The sequence below is a fragment of the Ailuropoda melanoleuca genome, chromosome 9 (assembly GCF_002007445.2).
Source record: "Ailuropoda melanoleuca isolate Jingjing chromosome 9, ASM200744v2, whole genome shotgun sequence".
Lineage (NCBI taxonomy): Eukaryota > Metazoa > Chordata > Mammalia > Carnivora > Ursidae > Ailuropoda > Ailuropoda melanoleuca.
Window position 1 is genome coordinate 45738670 of NC_048226.1, and position 22283 is coordinate 45760952.

General features: G+C 35.5%; 1 protein-coding gene across 4 annotated transcripts in view; it reads right to left on the reverse strand.

The window, feature by feature from the left end:
- STAU2 (staufen double-stranded RNA binding protein 2) overlaps positions 1–22283 on the reverse strand; it is a 308534-nt gene that overhangs the window by 138021 nt on the left and 148230 nt on the right. For all 4 annotated transcript variants that reach the window (XM_019807357.2, XM_034668202.1, XM_034668204.1 and 1 more), the window contains one exon: positions 14435–14495. In XM_019807357.2, the coding sequence (XP_019662916.2) occupies positions 14435–14495 (61 nt within the window). The remainder of the gene's footprint in view (positions 1–14434; positions 14496–22283) is intronic.

The window sequence follows — 22283 nt, forward strand, 5'->3', positions numbered from 1 at the left end:
AATAGACCAACTGGGACTATATTAAATTAAAAATCTTCTGTACAGAAAAGGAAACCATCAACAGAGTGAAAAGACAGCTTAAGGGATGGGAGAAAATATCTGCAAACCATGTATATTTAAGGGGGTAATACTCAAAATACATAAAGAACTCCTATAACTCAACAACAAAAAGACTAATAATCTGGTTTAAAAAATGTGCAAAGAAAGAACTTGAATAGACATTTTTCCAAAGAAGACATATGAATGGGTAAGAGGTATATGAAAAAATGCTTGACATCACTAATGATCAAGAAATGCTAACCAAAATGTTAATGAAATATCATCTCACACCTGGTAGGATGGCCAGTACTTAAAAAAAAAAGGTAAATATTGATGAGGGAGAAATCTGAACTCTTGTACACTGTTAGTGGAAATGTAAAATAGTGCAGCCATTATGGAAAACAGTATGGAGATACCTCAAAAAATTATAAAAAGAACTACCACATGAAACAGAAGCACCACTTCTGGGTATTTATCCAAAAGAACTGAAAACAAGATCTCAAAGAGACTTTGCACTCCAATGTTCACTGCAGGTTTATTCACAACAGCAAAGGAGTAGAAATAATCTAATGTCCGTCAATGGATGAATGGATAAAGAATGGTGTGTGTGTGTGTGTGTGTGTGTGTGTGTGTGTGTATATATTATTTAGCCATAAAAAAGAAGGAAATCCTGTCATATGTAATAACATGCATGAACCTTGAGAGCATTATGCTAAGTGACATAAGCCAGACACAGAAGGACAAATACTACATGATCCCACATATAGGAGGTATCTAAAGTAGCCAAACTTACAGAAAACAGAAAGTAGAATGGTCACTGCCAAGGAACTGGAAAGAAGGGAAAATGGGGAGTTGCTGTTTAATGAATACAAAGCTTCAGTCATGCACGATGAAAAAGTTCTAGAGATTTGCTCTATGACATTATGCCTACAGTTAACAATACTATACTGTGCATTTAAAAATTTGTTGAAAGGGCAGATCTCATGTATAACATGCTTTTAGCCACAATTAAAAAATAATAAAATTTAATTTAAAAATAGTAAATGGGAGGTGGGTGGGGGATGGGGTAAATGGGTGATGGGCATTTGAGGGCATATGATGTGATGAGCACTGGGTGTTATAGGCAACCGATGAATAACTGAACTCTACATCTGAAATTAATGACACACTATATGTTAACTAATTAAATTTAAATAAGATAAAAAAAACAGTAAACATCCCATATTCCAATAGTGAACAAGTGGAATTTGAAATTAAAAACACAATACCATTTACATTAGCACCCAAAAAATGAAATTCTTAGGTATAACTCTAACAAAATATGTACACAACATTTATATGAAGAAAGCTATAAAACTCAGATGAACAAAATCAAAGAGAACCAAACAAATGGAGAGATATTCCATGTTCATGGATTGGAAGACTCAATACTGTCAGTATATCAGTTTTTCCTAACTTGACATATAGATTCAATGCTATCACAATCAAAATCCCAACAAGTTATTTATAAATACTGACAAACTGATTCTAGAATTTGTATGGAGAGGCAAGAGCCCCAGAATAGCCAACACAATACTGAAGGTGAAGAACAAAATTGGAGGACCGACACTACCCAATTTCAAGACTCACTATAGAGCTACAGTGATCAAGATAATGCGATACCGGCAAAAGAACAAACAGATCAAAGAAGGAAAACAGAGAGCCCAGAAATACACTCCCATAAGTAAAGTCAATTCATTTTTGACAAAGAAACAAAGGTTGTACAGTGGAGCAAAGACAATCTCTTCAACTATCAAATGGTGTTGGAACAACTGGATATCCATGCATACAAAAATTAATCTAGATACATACACCTTTCACAAAAGCAGTAGACTCAAATGTAAAATGAAAAATTAATAAACTTCCAGAAGATAATATAGGAGAAAATCTATATGACCTTGGGTATGGTAATGCCTTTGTAGTTATAAAATGTTAAGACAAGATCCATGAAAAAACAATTGATAAGCTAGACTTCATTAAAATTAAAAACTTCTGCTCTAAAAAAAAAAGACAACAGTAAGAGAATCATATGACAAGTCACAGACTGGGAGAAAGTATTTGCAAAGTATACATTTGATGAAGGACTATTATCCAAAATATACAAAGAACTCTAAAAACTCAACAATAAGATAACAAACAACCCAATTAAAAATGGGCCAAAGATGCTAACAGACACCTCACCAAAGAAGATATACAGATGAAAAAAAAAGAATAAAAAATATATATGGCAAATAACCATGTAAAAAGATGCCCACATCAGAGGAAATACAAATAAAAATAAAAAATGAGATACCACTACACACCTATTAGAATGGCCAAATTCCAGAATACTGACACTACTGCTAAATGCTGATGTGGACATGGAGTTACAGGAACTCCCATTCATTACTGGTGGAAATGCAAAATGGTACAGCCACCCTGGAAGACAGTACTCTTACCACACAATCCAGCAATTATGCTTCTTGGTATTTATTCAAAGGAGTTAAGAACTATGTCCACACAAAAACCTGCACATAGATGTTCACAGCAGTTTTACTCATAATTATTCATAAAAGCAACCAAGATGTCCCTCAGAAAGTGAATGGATAAAAAACTCTGATACATCCAGACAATGGAATACTATTCAGCACTACAAAGAAATGACCTATCTGGGGCACCTGGGTGGCTCAGTCGTTAAGACCCTGCCTTAGGCTCAGGTCATGTTCCCAGGGTCCTGGGATCGAGCCCCACATAGGACACCCTACTCAGAGGGAAGCCTGCTTCTCCCTCTCTGACTCCCACTCCCCCTGCTTATGTTCCCTCTCTCTCACTGTATCTCTGTCAAATAAATTTTAAAAATCTTAAAGAAAAAACTTTTAAAAATGACCTATCAAGTCATGAAAAGACATGGAAGAATCTTAAATGCTTATTAGTATGTGAAAGAAGTCAATCTTAAAAGAATATGTATCTATGACTCTAACTGATGATACTCTGGAAAAGGAAAAACTATAGACAGTAAAAAGATCAGTGGTTGTCTGTGTTGGGGGGAAGAGGAAGAGATGAACAGGCAGAGGATAGAGGACTTTTAGGGCAGTGAAAATATTCTGTATGATATTATAATGATGGATATATACCATCAGACATCTGTCCAAACCTATAAAATGTACAGCACAACGAATGAACCCTACAGTAAACTACGGACTTTGAGTGATTATGATGTGTCAACGTAGGTTCATCCTTTGTGACAAATGAACCATTTTGGTGAGTGACAGTGACAATGGGGAAGGCTGTGCATGTGTGGGAATGGAAGATATATGGGAAATCTCTGTACCTTCTTCTCCATTTTGTCGTAAAAACTAAAGCTGCTTTAAAAAGTCTTTTTTAAAAAACAGCAAATTTTTACAAAGTCTGACATTCTGTATTAGCACAAAGTTAACAAAGACAAGACAGTAGTATGGTAGTAAATGTACTAGACTGAAGCCTCCCTATCTGAGTTTGAATTGCAGCAGCAGATAGCCTCTTTACCTTGCTTTCTTGATCTGTAAAATGAATTAGACTAGAGGAACTTGAAAATCTCTTTCAGCTCTAAAAGCCTATGAATCATCTTAACACAAACCAGAAAGCTTGGAATAAAACAATACACTTGAATAACATCACCCAAAAAGCCTGTTGAGTGTTTTTAAAAATGGACTATTACTAAAGTTTTTTAAGTCTTAAGAAAAATCATGTAATGCAGATGTCTGTTCCATTGTTGAAATAAACATTTCACATGCTTTCTCAGCCATTTTAGTGTTTTTACATGATCCACCCAAATATCAAACTGGTATCTGAAACAATAGTTTGGACATTTTCCATGTTATGAAACATCCTAAATGTTTTCTAAAAAAGATTCTGGTACATGATATACAAAATATTCTTTCAAGAAAATGCAAACTTAATTTTAGTGGAATATCTTAGAAAAGACATTACTCAGTTTTTCTTAACTATCAGCAAGTAATATATATGGAAATAAGTATGTTGTGTAGCGGCAAAGGTGGACTTCAGAATCAAAAGACACAAGTTCAAGTCTTTACTACCTCCACCTAACTTAACCGTCCCTCAAGCAAATTAATAAATCACCCAAGCCTCAATTATCCTGTTTGTAAAATGAGAGGTTGGACATTCTCCAAACTTTTCACACTTCGGACTGCCTGTATTGTTTTTCTTCTATGCATACCATATCTCAAGAATCTGCCTTCAGACAGATTGTATTTATTTAGGAATAATAAATCATCTTCTGGTTTCTTCTACCAAAGACTGCCAATCTGAGATTCAGAACAACTTGAGATAGGAATTCAGAGATATATTTCTAACACAAAGCAATAAATCTACTAAGAATGAATGCAATTTTTCTATTAGGTTGCTGAAATGCCAATAATGACACCTATTATTACACTGAGGAGAGCAACACCAAGCTGAGAAGCACAGGTCTACGTGACATCTAACAAAATCAATACAGTGGGGAAAAAAGTAAAAACGCTGTATATTTTTCATTTGTCCCAATGAAACCACAATGTCAGGCACTGTGCTCTCATGATTTACTTTTTAAATCAAAACAATTATTTTTTTCTCCCAGATTACACTTATTTTTTAAGTTTTCCCTCCTTGTCCCTTGGGGAGAGGTGGTGAACCATGTTTATCTTTTACATTGATTAGCTTTCCTAGAAGCAGTTTCAACTTTTAAAACTTTTATTGCAATCACCAATAATACCATAAATAGTACAATGCTGTCAACAGACACTTTCTGAATAAATGGAAGAATAAATGCTACGTCCGTTATATGCAGAAGTTTTAGGGAGACTGTCACCACTGCTTTACTGAATCTTAAACCTAACCGTCCTCAAGCATACAGTTGCCTGTTGCTTCCTTTAGTGTTTGATTAGTCAATGTTTTGACTACCATTACTCCTCTTCTCATGTCAAGGGGATTTTTATCTTTTAATTACATGTACTCTGTGTAGTACGTGCTAAAAGATCATGGACCGAGCAGTTCTCCCTTCATATTTGTTTTAAATAAACAGAGCTTTCAACTGATTCATGTAAAAACACAATAAAGACACAATGATTAAAACTGGTGCATGAATAGTCAGATGAAGAGAAGAGAATAGACAGTCCAGAAGAAAACCAAATACAGAATCTTAGTATATGATAACAGTAAAGTTTCAATGCTCTGGGGATTAAAGTTGAAGCCATACTTGCAGTATATTCCCAGATGGATCATAGATTTAAAGACAAAAAAAAAAATTGAAACTATAAAAGTTCCAGAAGATAATGTAAGAGAGAATTTTTTTACAATTTCACAGTGGCATTATTAACTATGTTAAGATTACAAGTGCTATATGGACTATAAAAGAAAGACCATGCAAATATACTAAAAAGAAAACCAAACTTCAAAAGATTTCACCATAAACAGAACTTGAAAAATACTGGCAAGTCATATTATAAAGGCATATATACACACACTCTCTTATCAAATAGAAAGAATAAAAGACCAACAATCTAACTTTAAAATGAGCACTAGTTATAACTACGTCACTGACATAAAAAGTATAGAAATGGCTCATAAACACATAAAAATATAGTTAATCTAAGTAATTTCATTAACAATAGGAGAAATGGAAAATAAAACTACACTGAATACCATATTTCAACTATCAGATTGGCACAGATCCAGAAGTTTGACAGCACATTGTGTTTCTAAAGTTGTAGGGAAACAGGAAATCTTATATATCACTGGTAGGAATGTAAATTTTTAAATCTCTACTGAGTATAACCAGGCTGCACTATCAAAATTATACATGTTCATATTCGTTGACTTAGTAATTCCACTTGTAGGAATTTGCCCAACAAATATACTAACATACATGTAAAATGATATATGTATGAGGTTTTACACAGCAAGATAATTTATAATAGAAAAATAATGTAAACAATCTAAATGCCCATCAGTTAGAAACTGGTTAAATAATAATAAAGTCCTATGCATATCAATATGAAAGGCTCTTCAGGACATTTTGTTAAGTGAGAAGAGAAAATTGTACAACAGTGTGTCTGGAATGCTAGGGGATATAATAATATATACTTGAATTTGCTTGTGTATGTATAAAAAGATTCTGGAACAGTACAAAGAAACTAACCAAACATAAGTTAATTTGCTTGGGAAACAGGGTAAAAATTCTGCGAGTGAGAACAAAAGTGGGGGAGATTTTTTTACTTTTTTTGCATTATTTTTATCAATTAAAAAAACTAAAAAAAAAAAAAAGATTAAATGATATAGTTGAATTGGAAGTAAACTTCAACTAAATTCATCACCAAAAATGAAATCAAGGGTAAAAGAGATTTTTTAAATGTCTATTTCTAGCAGCATGGAGAACTAGATACTCTGAGGGGCTCTCAGGCTCTCCCATTGCAGAGCAACCAGTGTTTCTGTAAATCTGAATGTACATATGCATTATAATATATAAATTCCACTGCCAGGTGTGTTCCCCAAAACTCTTAGACATGTGCACCAGTAGAAAGGCTCAAAATGTTTATAGTTATATGTTTATAATAATAAAATCCTGAAAATAATTCAAATGTGGATCAATACACACATAATGGATGAAATACTGTAATGTAATAAATTAATCTTAAATTACAATAAGTGGAAGGAAAAAGCTTTAGAAAATAAACAGTAATTTTCTTTCTAAGGAAGATTTAGAAAGACATGCCATTTTCCTAAAGTTAAAAAGAAAAAAAGCAGTGAAACTAAACAAATAATATTATTAAGGATTCATACTTATTTGGTGAAACTATGGAATAAAAGGTAAAGGGACTACATATAAAATCCAGACAGAGTGGTCACCTCTGTTGTGGAAAGGCATGGGAGGCCAAGGGATACAAAAGAGGAAAATGTGGATGTAAGGATATTGGTAATGTTCTGATTCTTAAATTGAGTGGTGGGTTTACAAATGCTTATCGTATTATCATCTTCATAACTTTGATGTGTTAAATACTTTATGTGTCAAGTTGTATATTTTCTTTAAAGATGATAACACGCAAGTTTAACATTTCTTGGCAAATTGTAATACACTGCACTGGATTTATAAAACTCCATCTTTCCAGACAAGCTGATGAATAAGTAATTATGAGCATTTACCTGATTTTCTCCTTCTGCTTATTGTAGAGTTTCTTTTACAACAGAGAAAATCAATTAAGTAGTAACTATATTAATACTTCAACTTTCACTCTCTGGGAGACTTTCACCTATGTGGCATTATATGCTCTCTTCCAGTACGAAAATGATAGTTTTAGATACCTTTCGATCCCCAAAGAGCTCTGAGAAGAGCATATATTTCAGATTTCCAGAACAGATATCTAAAATTAAAATTTCACTCAGACTGTAGAAAACTATACATATTCTCTTCTTCTTATTAAAAAAAAAAGTCAGAGAGGCACCTGGGCTGAGTCAGTTAACTGTCCAACTCAATTTCGTCTCAGGTCATGATCTCAGAGTCACGAGATCAAGCCCAGGGTTGGGCTCCACACTGGACAGAGTCTGCTTGAGATTCTCTCTCTCCCTCTCCCTCTGCCCCTCCCCACCGCTCTCTTTCTTTAAAAATAAATAAATATTAAAAATTTTAAAAGTCATAAAAGTTTCTCCAAGTGGATTTCAGTATATAGATAACTGCTGCCCTAGCTCTTTAATATACACTGCATGTGTAAATTCAGCCAGACTGTACAATTCGGGCCAAAGTTTGTGACTAGTTTTGTTCTGTTGTGTTTTTAAAGATCCATTCATTTATTTGAGGAGGGGGCAGAGAGGGAGGGAGAGAATCCTCAAGCAGACTCCCCGTTGAGCACAGGCTCCATCCCAAGACCCTGAGATCATGACCTGAGCCAAAGTCAAATGCTTAGCCAACTGAGCCACCCAGGAGCCCTGTGAATGTTTTTTTGTTTGAAGGTTTTTTTTATTCATTCTAGACAGCGAGAGAGAGAGCACAAGAAGGGGGAAAGGCAGACAGAAAGGGAGAAGTAGACTCCCCGCTGAACTGGAAGTCCAACATGGGGCTCGATTCCAGGGCCAGGAGATCACGACCTGAGCCGAAGGCAGATGCCCAAACATCTGAGCCACCCAGGCACCCCAGCCCCATTAGTGTTTTAAATATACTTCTTTGGGGTGGGCACCTGGGTGGCTCAGTCAGTTAAGCAGCTGCCTTTGGCTCAGGTCATGATCCCACGGTCCTGGGAGAGTCCCACATCAGGCTCCTCACTCACAGGGAGCCTGCTTCTCCCTGTGCCTGCTGCTCCCCCCGCTTGTGCTCTCACAAATAAAATCTTAAATATATATATACATATATATATATATATATATATACACACACACACACACACACATACACACATATATATATACACACACATATACACACATACTTTTTTTCTTGTTATAAAACCAGTATATGTTTATTATGGAAAAAAATTTCTGTATTTTTCCTTATCTTTTAGTTAAGCTTTAGAAAGAAATGTGCCTCAGCTTTGGATTCTTATTGCTTCAGAAAGTCCATGCTAATTCACAATCCTACCAGCAGTATCTGAGTGCCTGTTGCCTGAACATTTGGATTTATTATTCTTTTTTTTTTTAACATTTTATTTATTTATTTGACAGAGACAGCCAGCGAGAGAGGGAACACAAGCAGGGGGAGTGGGAGAGGAAGAAGCAGGCTCCTAGCGGAGGAGCCTGATGTGGGGCTTGATCCCAGAATGCTGGGATCACGCCCTGAGCCGAAGGCAGATGCTTAACGACGTCGTCACCCAGGCACCCCAGGATTTATTATTCTTAAACCCTTGCCAATTTTTATGGATCAGAAATTATTTAACATTTATTTTAATCTGCACTTTCCTGATTACTGAGCAATTTTTCATGATTTAATGTGTTCTTTTAAAATGTCTCCTTAAGTCCTTTGGCCATCTCTCTATTGGGATGTTTACCTTTTAATTTATTATTATTAGCCTATTTGTGTCCTTTGTGTTTATTTATCCTGTTGCTATATATGCTATAATTTATGCTGTTTATCATTTGCCTTTTTATTTTCTTAGGCTGCTTCATGAATTCGCTTTTAGTTTTTATGTATTTGCATCCATCTCTTTTTTTCTTCAAGCTTTCACCCTCTGCTCTTACACTTAAAAAATACTCTCATACTGCAATCAATAAATGCATCTTTAAATTGCTCATATGGCTTCCTTTTTAAAAAACGATGTATCTGAATCTTTTTTTATCTAAAAATATGAGTCAAACAAGTTTTTTAATTCATGAAAATTTAAATTCAATCTTTCCTGAGAATATGTCAGAAAAATATACTATCTATGTTAATCTGATTAAGGACTTACATTCTAGTTTCAGATTCTTTTTCCATATATGAATGGATCTTTAACTACAAATTCAAGTTGTAACACTACAACAGGAGCAAGCTTAATGCTGCTTCTCCTTTCCCTAGATTAGATGAGCAAAACAAAAGAACCCCAGTCCAAATAATAAAAAGGCTTCTCACCACTTCGGCAAGTCCAACATAGCCACCAATGTAAAAGGAGGAGAGAATCATTCTGGAACATTTGACTCTTCCTTCCCTTACTCAGGGGAGGACCAGCATTTCCCCCTGCAGTCTCAGCAGGTGCAAGAGCACAGGCAATGAGGATGTTTAGGTCTTGCTGCCTCCACATGCTTCAGTTAAAACAGCCCTCTATTTACGGGATAGGACTTCATCCAAAGACAATCAGCCAGGGCACAAATAACCTAACAATCTTTTAAAAGTAGATAGCTACAAGTCAGCTACACTCTTAGATGTCCAACATAGTATTTATGTCTAAATAAATAATTAACTTGCTCACTTAGTTTAATATTTAAATCCAACTAACTTAATCGCCTCATTACAAAGTGGCTTTGTTGTGGGGGGCACAAAAGTAAATTGTTCAGGGAACTCTCCCAAAACACTTAAAGAATCTATTAATCTGTTATCTTAAAATTAAAAGTACAACCCTCATCCACACCCACACAAAAAAGCAGAGGTTCTAAATATGGTACACAGCATGTGGGAAACAAGCCTACAATCTATCTTAAGTTATGTCATTGGCATGGTTTGGCCTCCTGGTTTCAGGATGTATAGAGTTTAACAATATACGGATATGACAGAAGAGTGACAAAAATATTGGCAAGTCAACTACGATACTGAAAAGGTCAATAAGAATTCTATCCAATCCCAAAAGTATTTGTCCTGGGTCATCTCTAATGAACCTAGAAGAGCCAGCATATTTCACAGGGGCTAAATAAAACTTTTTAAAAGGTTAACGGAAAAATATTTATGTGAAAAATGCCTCCAAATAATCTTTTAGTGGGTGGATTCAGCACATACCAGCGAATACCTTTGAGCTTAGTCCAATTTTGAATTAAGCTAGAGTTCACCTTTAAGAAACAATGAACCTGTTTTTAAGTAAAACCTTCTATTAATAAGAAACATGGAATGTGAATACAAAATAAAAGATATTATCAACTGAACTGTATCTAAATATTTTACAAAGTTTTCCATGAGCCGTCAGTAGATCTTTAAAATGCATGATCTTTTTAAAAAAACTTGTTAGTCATTCATCTGTAAAAATCTAGCTTTTTATGTGTATGCCAAGCATAAAATTGCCCCATGCTAAATTTAACACAAACCTCACATCACAGAGTTATGTGTTCTTTTTTTTTTTTTTTTAAGATTTTATTTATTTATTCGACAGAGATAGAGACAGCCCGAGAGAGGGAACACAAGCAGGGGGAGTGGGAGAGGAAGAAGCAGGCTCATAGCAGAAGGAGCCTGATGTGGGGCTTGATCCCATAACGCCGGGATCACGCCCTGAGCCAAAGGCAGGCGCTTAACCGCTGTGCCACCCAGGCGCCCCCAGAGTTATGTGTTCTTGCACTTCAACATGACTATGACAGTGATTCAAAAGGTAAAAACACACTTAGAACAGTCTACCTTTTGCTGCATGAATGTACAATGAAGAAAGCTTGAGAAGCATGCAAAAATTAGGTCCATATTTTAGATCTGCAGGCAATCAAGCCAGGAGCCAGGCTATGCAATCACAATCACTTGCAAAACCATTTAAACCATTTTTTAGTTGGAATTGTTAGCAGTTTCTTATGACTGTAATCTTTAAAAAAATATCTTCCACTTCAAAAATTAAATGCATGTGTACATTAATTTTTTTGTCTACTTAGAGCTAGGTGCTAGCTATGCCAGGTTAAAATTTTCTTTCTCCTTTCCAATTCTGCATTCCCTGCTTTTAATTTTTGTACACTATGGTTCCAAGTTAATTTCATAATATTTATCCAAATAATGGTTAGCTAACTATAATTTGTAAAGTAATATAGAGTTTAATAAAGAAAATAATGTAGAGAGTCACTTTATGATAACATTCTGCTTTTTACAAAGTAATATGTTACCTTTTCGGATGTTATTCAAGGATGGTTAATCATTTTATAAATGTTAGATTATTAAAGATACTCAGCATTATAAACTGGAATGCCTAACTCTTAACAGAGCGCACTGAATATAATATGTGAAATGAGTTGCTCAAGGTCAGAAAATAGGCTAGTGAGGCAGCCAGCACTTGCAACCTCAAATTCTTGTCTTCCCCCACATGCGCCATCCCAAGAGATGCCTACTCTAATCTTTGCCTGCAAAACTCTTAACACAGATACTCTTCAGGGGACAGAAACCGCTTAGGGCAGAATTTCAAACTTAAGGAATTAAGCAGAAAAGAATTTAACACAAATGTTACAATAATATACAAATTTAATTTTCAGGTAATGGATTCTCGCCTGAATGATCAATTACTAAGAAACTAACTTTTTGCTAATGTTGTATTTAAGTAGCTAGGAGTTGGCTCCAGAGGACACTAGGGCGTCACTAGAGAAAACTAGCCATCAGGAAGTAGAACGGTTACATTTCAGAGCAAGGCTGTTGCTATCCTCTGTGGTAACCTGAGGCGGAGACCACTCAGCATTCAGAGCGAAGAACCCAGGCATCAGCTTTCTCACCTCTCACAGATTGGAAGGGCTGAGGGATCTTATCCTTCTTTCAAATTCTCAATTTGAACTACTTGACACTGAAGGAAGTTCTAAAGTGTTAATGGTTTGGTTAAACTTCAAGCTGGCTCCAAATAGCTTTATCCCTTCTAACATTATGTCTAAAGCAAATCTTTCATGCATTCTCACACATTTCTGATCACTGAAACTCACTGGCCTCTTTGTTCTCTCTTCCCCTACCGGCAAATAAGTTCCAAAACCCCTTAGCAAGTTTAAAAAAAAAAAAAATCAAAGCTAAGAGGTAAAATATCGCTGTTAAATGAGAGTTTACAGGTTATCTATAATGTGATTTCATGTTAAAACTATCTGACTTCCATATCCAAAAGCATAAAGTTTATATTCTTTGAAAAATTATCTAGTGTCCGAAGTTAACTATTCAGATATAAACTACATACACATTGGTCACTTGGTACATTAAAAAACATCTGACAGATTAAAAGTGTTAAGAATGGGGGGGCACCTGGATGGCACAGTCAGTTGGGAGTCAACTCTTGGTTTCAGCTCAGGTCTGATCTCAGGGTCGTGAGATGGAACCCCATGTCAGGCTCCACGCTCAGTGGGGAGTCTGCTTGAAATTCTCACTCCCTCTGCCCCTACCCCCTGCTCTCTCTCTCTCTGCTCAAATAAATAAATCTTTAAAAAAAATACAAGTGTAAGAATGGAATTTTTTATAAGCCTACATAGAATTATATAATTTTTATTTAAAAAGGGAGGGAGAAGTCATGGAAGAAAATCTAACATTTATTACATACTTACTAGGAAACAGGTACCATGCTAAGTATTTTACAAAAAACTAAAATCAATTTAATGCTTTTTCTATTCCCTTACCAAGTAATTATAAACCCATATATTCAAAAATCAAAGGAATTAAACATAAACTCTCTGAGAATCCTGACCTGATTCTATCCTTTTGGGGGGCTATGTGCTAAGCCTATCACATTCATCATTCTTATATATATAGACCAAAGGCTCAGAGTCCTAGTAAATTATTTAAATTATTCCCAGAAAGTAACTCATGAATACCATTACGTCACTGAAATATTCTTTTCAAGAAGGTAGTTTTGATGATCCAAGAATTCAATTCTCATAAGCATGCTTTGACTAAAGTTTGTTACTGATTTCATTATACATCAAGAGACAAGCTGTTAATATCAAAGACTACTCTTCCTTACGATCATTTACATCCTTAAGCTCAGTCAGCTTCCAGGGGTTATAAGGAAGAGAAATGGAGTTAGAAATGAGATAAATTTGGCTTCACTGAGGACTTCATTTCATAGGGTCTTCACTGGCTGGCTATTTTGTTTTACTGATTTACAGTAAAATGGTCCCATCAGGGAAAACAGATGCTTTTTAGGAGAGGTGGAAGGAAGTTAAGGAAAGAAGCCCATGCTTCCAATGCATAACAGTTCGACCGTGTACCTTTGAGAAAAGAAATAAACTGAAGGGATTTTCAAGTGTCTGATAACACTATATTTGGAATAAAACTGCTCACATTTCTCATATTTCAGCTGGTGACTTTAATAAAATATTAAAAATTATAACAACTCAGCACAATGTGAAAAATGCTTATTACTGTGTTAAATGAAAACAACACAGTACAAACTTTCATCTGTATTATAATTATATAAAAATGTGTGTGTACCTAAAAAAACTGAAATGTTAAACAGTTGATTTTATTTTTTTATTTAAATTCAATTAATTAACATACAGTATATCATTAGTTTCAGAGACTGAGTTCAGTGATTCATCAGTCTTATATAACACCCATTGCTCATCACATCACGTGTCCTCCTTAACGTCCATCACCCAGTTACCCCATTTCCCACCTCCTTCTCCTCCAGCAACCCAGTTTGTTTCCTATGATTAAGAGTCTCTTATGGTTTGTCTCCCCCTCTGATTTCATCTTGAAACAGGTGATTTTAGAGTATAAAGGGCTTATCGATAATTGCTTTACTTTCTTGATTCTTTTATATTATAAGAATGTTGCAATAAAAACAGCTCTAAAAAATTAGATCCTCACCACGTGGAGTAAATGGTACTCTGTGATGACTAAACCATGCTAAGAATATGAGTGCTTGTGTCTTCCGTCAGCCTCGGAAAGCAAATACCATGACTTCCTTGTCTCCCCACAATATCTCAAGCCCAAATAAATCCAATAAATATATCAGTGCCAGTCTAATCACTGAACCACTGACGAACACCAAGTGTAGCCAACATGAAAGTGAAAACTTACTGTTATTTGTTGGTTCAGGAAACCCAGCCTTTGGACCACTCCATCCTTTGTTTTCCCCTGTCTGAAAGATTAAGTCAATTGTTTAAATCCAGAGAAACAGGTTTATTCAAAAAGAAAAAAGTTAACTAATCAATTAAGCAAAGGCAAAAGTCTCTCACGTGATTATTCTGCGTATTTTCTCCCTCTCTGACCCCAGGACCATGGATATGAAAGTAACTAATATGAATAGTATCATTTCTTCCTTTTCCACATGCAAATCTATTCTTATGTCTCCTTCTGCTTTTATCTGTTCATCAAAATTTACAATTTAAGTAATCAAGATAGTCCCATATTCAATACATGTATTATATACAACATAAGCTCTATCTAGATGGTTAAAAAGTAAACAATTCTTATTCAAACAGTAAACAGTAATAATCATCACAAGTGCTAAAGTGACTCAAAGAGCTTTATGGCTTCTGAGGTCAAATTAACAACAGACATATGTGTCTGTGTCTGTTCTGTAAAGTTCTATGACAAGGGTCATGAAATATTGCTAATGATATATACAAAAAATTGAAAACTAAGCCCAAACTTTAAGTACAACTTGTAATATCCTGACTTTTGTCAGATGATTTGATCTGTTTCTTATAAAAATACATTCAGAGAAACCAAAGTATTTTGAAGTAGTATGTATTTTGGTCAAATTAATAAGTGACTTTAACTGGTTATGCTCTCTTTGTGTGGAGCTGGTATTATCGATATAAAGTACTCCGGGGGGGAAAAGTCATACTTCCTATTATAATCAGCATTTTATATTTACATTATCAGATGTCAAAGCTGAAATGGATAAACTCCAGATATAAACACAAAATACAATCCTAGCAAACAGTGTACCAATGTGAAAGGACAGAGGAGGAATAAACACTCGTAAACGCAGATGGGTGTCCATGGAAGACCTGGGGAGACCCCACGTATACATTCTCTATGAAGCTGAGATCACAGAATGAGAGGAAAGCTGCTGAGGGAGGTCAAAGTTTGAGGAAAGAGGAGTAAGGAATAAGTCAGTTACATTAGGGAAGGGAAGAGCAGGCAGATTAGAAGAATGCAGATTCTCAGGCAAGTGAGGGATCAGTTGAAGTTGGTAATAAATTTAGCATTTCATTCCTCCTTTCATTCTACTTATAACCGAGGTTAGTTTATTAGATTATATGCCCTATGTCTAATTTTTCACATTCAACTGAATCCCAAAACTCTCTGATTTCTACCTCAACACTAACAAAACTGCTTTTGTAAAACTTCTGCTTAAACATGACAGAGTGAACAGAAGGAATAATCTCTCTCCCCCCACCAACATCTCTAAATTGATAATCCAATAATCCATGACTCTTTTCCCCCTCTCTTCTGCCCACCTACCCCCAAATAGAATACGAAAGGACTCAACAGCAGAAGAGATAAGCCTATCAAAGTCTGGAATCAGAAAAGCAGATAAACAAGTTGTAACTGACCTAGCAGATGGGAGTAGGCTGAAACTAGTCTGAAGACTGAGAAGCCAACAAAGACCTTACAAAAAAGTAAACTGATTTGTGTCCCCAGGACCCCAAAAAGCCTCAGGAATCAGCACACTCGGTACCTCTAAAGATGAATCCTGGAAGGGCCTAAAAACAGAAAGATTATCTGGAAGTCTTTCAAAGTGCTATGAAATCTCTATCTCACCTCTTTGACCCCAAAAAGACAGATTTCCTAAGAGGTATCGTATCCTCTTAGGAAAGGCTAAAACAAAGAGACTCTGAACACCGGGCACAGCTGTAAGTGGGACCGATAGGTCACAGTGCAAATGAGGAGATGGGAGTCTAAACATACTGGAAGATAAGATACCCAGTGCCCTTCCCCATTTTGGACTCAGAAGACAATAAACAGCCAGCTCTCTGACCACAAGGAATGGCAAAGACAACAAAGGGAACAGAATAAAACTTTCAAAAAAGACTAACATTTTTTAAAGTACTCAGAGCCACAGAAGAAATATTATACCCACTAAACAAGAATAAGAGGCTATAAAAAGGAATATTCTGAGAATGAGGAAGAGCTCTGGGAAATAAAAAATACAATTGCCAAAGTAAGTAATTTCAAAGAAGGACTGGAAGACACAGTTAAAGAAATCTGGAAAACAGAACAAGAGTAGAGAAGGAAAGAAGAAGGAAGAAAGGGAAGAAGAAAGGAAGGGAGGCAGGCAGGCTGGCTCAGAAGACCATCCGTAAAACCAGCAGGTATCCTAGAAAGAAACAATAGCAAAAATGGAGGGAAAGAAATTATCAAAGGAATAATATAAGAAATTTCCCACTTTTAAAGTGTATGAATTTCTGGATTGAAATCCAAATGCCCAACACAATTTACCAAAGAATACACACATCAAGTCAATCATCCATGAATTTCAAAACCCCTAGGAAAAGAAAAAGTCAGAAAAGCATCAAGAGGGCAAAAACATAAAAGTTTCATTTATAGGCTGAAGAATCAGAAGGCTTTGGAGTTTCAAAAGTGGCCTTAGGAGGCAGAAAACGTTGGTGGAATGCCTTCAAAAAATCTGCGAAAATATCATTTCAGATTTAGAATTATATCTCAGAAAGACTATCAATTAAGTATGTGGGAAATACGAAGATATTTCAGACCTACAAGATCTCAGAAAATATTTACTCCCCAAGTATCTTCTATATGCAAGTGACTAAAGTATGCGCTCCATCTGAACAAGGAAGTAAATCAAGAACAAGGAAACCACCCAGCAAATAGGCAACTCAACAATGGAGAGAGACAAAGAAATTTTCAAAATAATGGTTAAGAGAAGAACCAAAAATACTAGTTCAGCAGACCTATTAATCAATCCAAATTAGAGAAGAAGAAGGAAGGGCTCTAAGAAAGATTTTAAAAAGGATCTAAAAAATTACATGATGTGTTTACATTTAAGAGAGTTTGGGGATAAGTTACGAAGATGTAAAAAGCATACACATGGCGTATGTATATGAGAGTTAAGTCTTCATTTTTCATAGCTCAGATAATATCTAAAAATGAAAAATGTAGAAATAGTAATATGAGTGACTGACAACAGAAAAATAATAGAATAAACAGCTGAAGCACGTGGCAAGTGGTTGCCTCTGGAAAAAGGAAGCAGAACGGCCACCAGCAGGGCATTTTATCATAAACCAATAGCATGGTACTTTATCATAAATTTTGAGCACTTATACCATTAATCTTAAATCTTGATGTCTTATACATATCAGTATTACTTTGACCAATATGATAATCAAATATAAAAAAAGAATGAAGCACATGCCAGTTTTGTCTTTTTTTTTTTTTAAGATTTTATTTATTTATTTGAGAGAGAGAGAAAGTGAGCACAAGCAGGGAGGAGGTGCAGAGGGAGAAGCAGGCTCCCCACTGAGCAGGAAGCCCAATGTGGGGCTCAATCCCAGGACCCTGGGATCATGATCTGAGCCAAAGGCAGATGCCCAACCGACTGAGCCACCCAGGTGCCCCACCAGTTATGTCTTGATGTAGAATAAATTCCACAATATAAGTGAAACCTCAACATATGAGTGGAAAAGAAAATCAAGATGTAAAAACAGTGTATTTTAAAGTGGTGGAAAGAATGTTCTACTTTTTCTTAGAATGTAGAAATGTACCAATGAGAAAGCACAAAAGAATGTAAAAAAATCGTTAACTTCTCTTGAATCCATCAGAGATCTGAGATTGTAAAACAAACAAGAGAAATGAATTCTAGAGTGACAAACCCCTTCGAGGAGATGCAGGGCTCAAAGTGTTTCAACACTGGCAGAACAAAGAAGGAAGAGACGAATGCTATAAATGCCAGTGAGAAGTAAGTAGATAAAATGCCAATAAATTCTATGGGGCACCTGGGTGGCTCAGTTAGTTAAGAGTCTGCCTTCAGCTCAGGTCATGATCTCAGGGTCCTGGGACTGAGCCCTGCATTGGGCTCCTTGTTCAGTGGGGAGTCCACTTCTCCCTCTCTCTCTTCCCTCAACTCATGCTCGCTCTCTCTCTCTCAAATAAATAAATAAATAAATAAATAAATAAATAAATAAAATCTTTTTCAAAAAATGCCAATAAATTCTAAAAGACTGAGTGTGAGCTAACACAACAGTTTAGAAAAACTAGGATCTCAGGCAAAAGCTCTTTTCCATGGGCCTCTCCTGAGTACTCAAGAGGACAATCAACCAGAGGTACAACTGGAAATTAGAGAGAGCCTCCCTCAGTGGAGCAGGTATGCAGCTGGTGAATGTCTGCCAATGAGAGGAAACACGGAATTTTAACACACTTCTCTTGACTTTTCTCTCATACAAAGCAAAAAGCTCAAGCCATTAGAGAAAGGGGAGAAACAAATCCCAACTGTCTCTGGGGTAGAGACAAAAGATTCTGTTGCCCTAGAGGTTTAGGCAAAGACTCACTGTTCCTGGAAAAGAAGTAGAAGCAAAAGCTACCTACCCCTGAAAAAAAGGGGTAGAAAACACTCCTGAAAGCAAGGCCCTGCACCAATATAAAGCAGAGGTCTAAAAATGCTGATAAGGAGGCAGGAAGCACCTACAGATCCAAAGTAAAGTTTGGCTACCATGTGGAAGGAGGCAGAAACATTGATAAAAACCCACCTCTGAGATCTAGGCACACAGTCTGCTTGAGAATGAGTCTGGGCAAGAAAATCAAGAACTATGTCCTCACACCCACCATACTCTGATGATCAAGTAATAAGCACAACAGCTGACTACAGAGCATACAGATACACCTCACTCCCTGGTACAGTGAAGGAGGGACTGCTGAAACCTGAGGGCAGAGCAGAAACACTGAGGGGAAAATCCTCCCCAAACCTCACCCAACACAAAGCATAGATAATAGCATACCACTGATGAATGAATCTGAAGCCAGTAGTGATGATAGCAGCAACAAAACTCAAAATGAGCTCAACTACTGCCAAGACTGATGACACGCTTCACACTAACAGTCTGACAGAAGAGACATGCCTCTTTCTCAACATAAATACTGTTAACTCAGCCTCCATGATTTCTCAATATACAATGCCCAACATTTATTCAAAAATTATGAGACACTCAAAACTGTAAGACTTACCCATTGTCAAAGGATAAAGAAGTCAACAGAACAGGACCCAGAGATGACCCAGAGATCAGAATTACAAGAAATAAATTTTACAATACCTATGATTAGCAGGAAGATTAAATGTATGTAATGTATGTAATATAATGACAGACAACATGTATAAACATACAGGAAATCTAAGCAGAGAAACAGAAACTATAGAACAAAAAGCAAGTGGAAATCTTGGGGGAGAGTCACTGATGAAAATTGATGCTGATGTCATTATTAACAAGTGGATACAGATGAAGAAATAATCACTAAAACGGCAGATAAATGAATAGAAATTACTCAAACTGAGGCACAGGGAAAAAAAGTAAAAAATTAAAAGGAACAAAAAATACTGGAGCTACAAAACAATATCAATGGTCTAACAAATGTGTAACTGGAGACTCCATAGAAGAGAGGAAACAAAGAATAAGAAATATTTGAAAAAAATAATAGCTGAGAATCTGACAAAGTAGCCAAATCATAACAAAACACAGATACCATGTTCAGAGACCACTAAGCAGGAAAATACAAAAAGGGGACGAAAGGAAGAAAAGGAAGAAAAGGAGGAGATGGGAGGAAGGAAAGAAGAAGGACAGGGAATAGGGCAGAAGGATAAAGGAAAAAAGAAAAAAATCATATTTAGACATATCATAGTCAACCTGCTGAGAACTAACGAAAAAGGAAAATTCTGACAGCCTTCAAAGGGAAAAAAATATATGAAGAGGAAATAGCAGGTAAGAATTATAGTAGATGTCTCATCAAAAACTACACAAGTCAAAAGACAATGGAACAAGATCTTTTAAAATACAGTAGCGCCCCTTATCCACAGAGGATACATTCCAAGTTCCCCAGGGGGTGCCTGATACCATAGGTAGTTCCAAACCCAACATATACAATGTTTTTTCCTGTATGTACACACCTATGACACTGTTTAATTTATAAATTAGGCACATAAGAAATTAACATTAATAAATAATAAAATAGAACAATTATAACACTATAATAAGTTATGTGAATGTGATCTCTCTCTCAAAATATCTTATTGTACTATACTCACTATTCTTGCAATGATGTGAGATGATAAAATGCCTACAGGATGAGATGAAGTGAGGTGAATGACATAGGCATTCTAAAGTAGAGTTAGGCAACTATTAACCTTCTGATGAGCTTCCAGACCTATGGATGACCACAGGTGACTGAAACCATGGAAAGTGAAACATAAAGAAGGGAGACTACTGAAAGAAAGAGAAAAACCCAGAATCCTATATCCAGACAAAAATAACTTGCAAAAATGAAGATGAAATAAGGACTTCTTTATCAAACAAAAGCTGAGAGAAATTACTGCCAGTAGACTTGCCAGTACAAGTAGTTGTAGAGTAAGTTCTAAAAGCAGGAGTATAATACCAGAAAGAAATCTAAAGAAATGAACATTATTCATGAATATGGATCTACACAAATGAAGAGTACTAAAAAATGGTAAAAATGAAGGTAAACATAGGACATTTTTTCAATTTCAACCACATAAAATGACAATTGACTATATAAAGCATAATTAGTAAAAATAAATTGTGAGTTTTATACCACACATCGAAGTAAAATGTATGACTACAACAGGTCTTCGAAACATACAGAGTATAATTGCAAAAGGAGGTCATAGAGATGAAAGTGAACGAAGAATAAACAGAATAAACAGAAACAACTAGTAAGATGGTACATTTAAATCCAGCCATATCAATAACTACAATAAATGCAAATGGTCTAATCATCTTTAACTAAAAGGCAGATTGTCAAATTAGATTTTAAAAAGCAAGACCTAATTATGTGTTTTCTTAAAAAAAGCAATTTAAATATAAAGACACAGGCTAAGATGATGGGGGGAAATATCCCATGCAAACATTAATCAAAATAAAACTGGGATGGCTATAATAACATCAGACAAAGCAGAATTCACAGAAATGAATATTATCAGGGCTTAAGAGAAAAATCATATAATAATAAAGTGGCCAAGTCATCAAAAAGATATAACAAAGCTAAATGTATATATATGTTAACAACAAAGCTTCAAAGTACACAAAACAAACTGATAAAACTGAAATAAGTAGATAAATTCAAATTTATAACTGGAGACACTAACAATAAAAGAAGCAGACAGAAAATCAGAAGGAATACAGACTTGAAAGAAGTCAAAAAGAAAATTAGGACCTACCTTGAACTGAATGAAAATAAAAACTCGTCAAAATCTGTAGGAGAGAGCTAAACCAGTGCTTAAAGAGAAGTATATAGCATTAAATATTACATCAGAAAAGAAGAAAGTTCTCAGATCCATAGTCTAAGCTTGTAGTTTACAAAACTAGAAAAAAAGAATAGAAAATTAAATTCAAAGCCAGTGAAGGAAGGATAAAATCAAGAGCAGAAATCAATAAAATGGAAAATAGAATAATAGAGAAAATCAATGAAACAAAAAACCTGGTTGTTTAGAATGGATAAAAAAATTAATAAACTCCTAGTCAGACTGATCAGGAGAAAAAGAAAACAAATTACCAACAGCAGGAATGAGAGAGGGAGTTATCACTACAGATGCCATAGCTACTAGAAGGATAACAAGGGAATGTTGTGAACAATTCTACACCAATAAATTCAACCACTTAGAAGAAATGGAGAAACTCCTTGAAAGATTCTAACTGCGAAAGTTCTCTCAAGCAGAAGTAGATACCTGAGGAGCCCT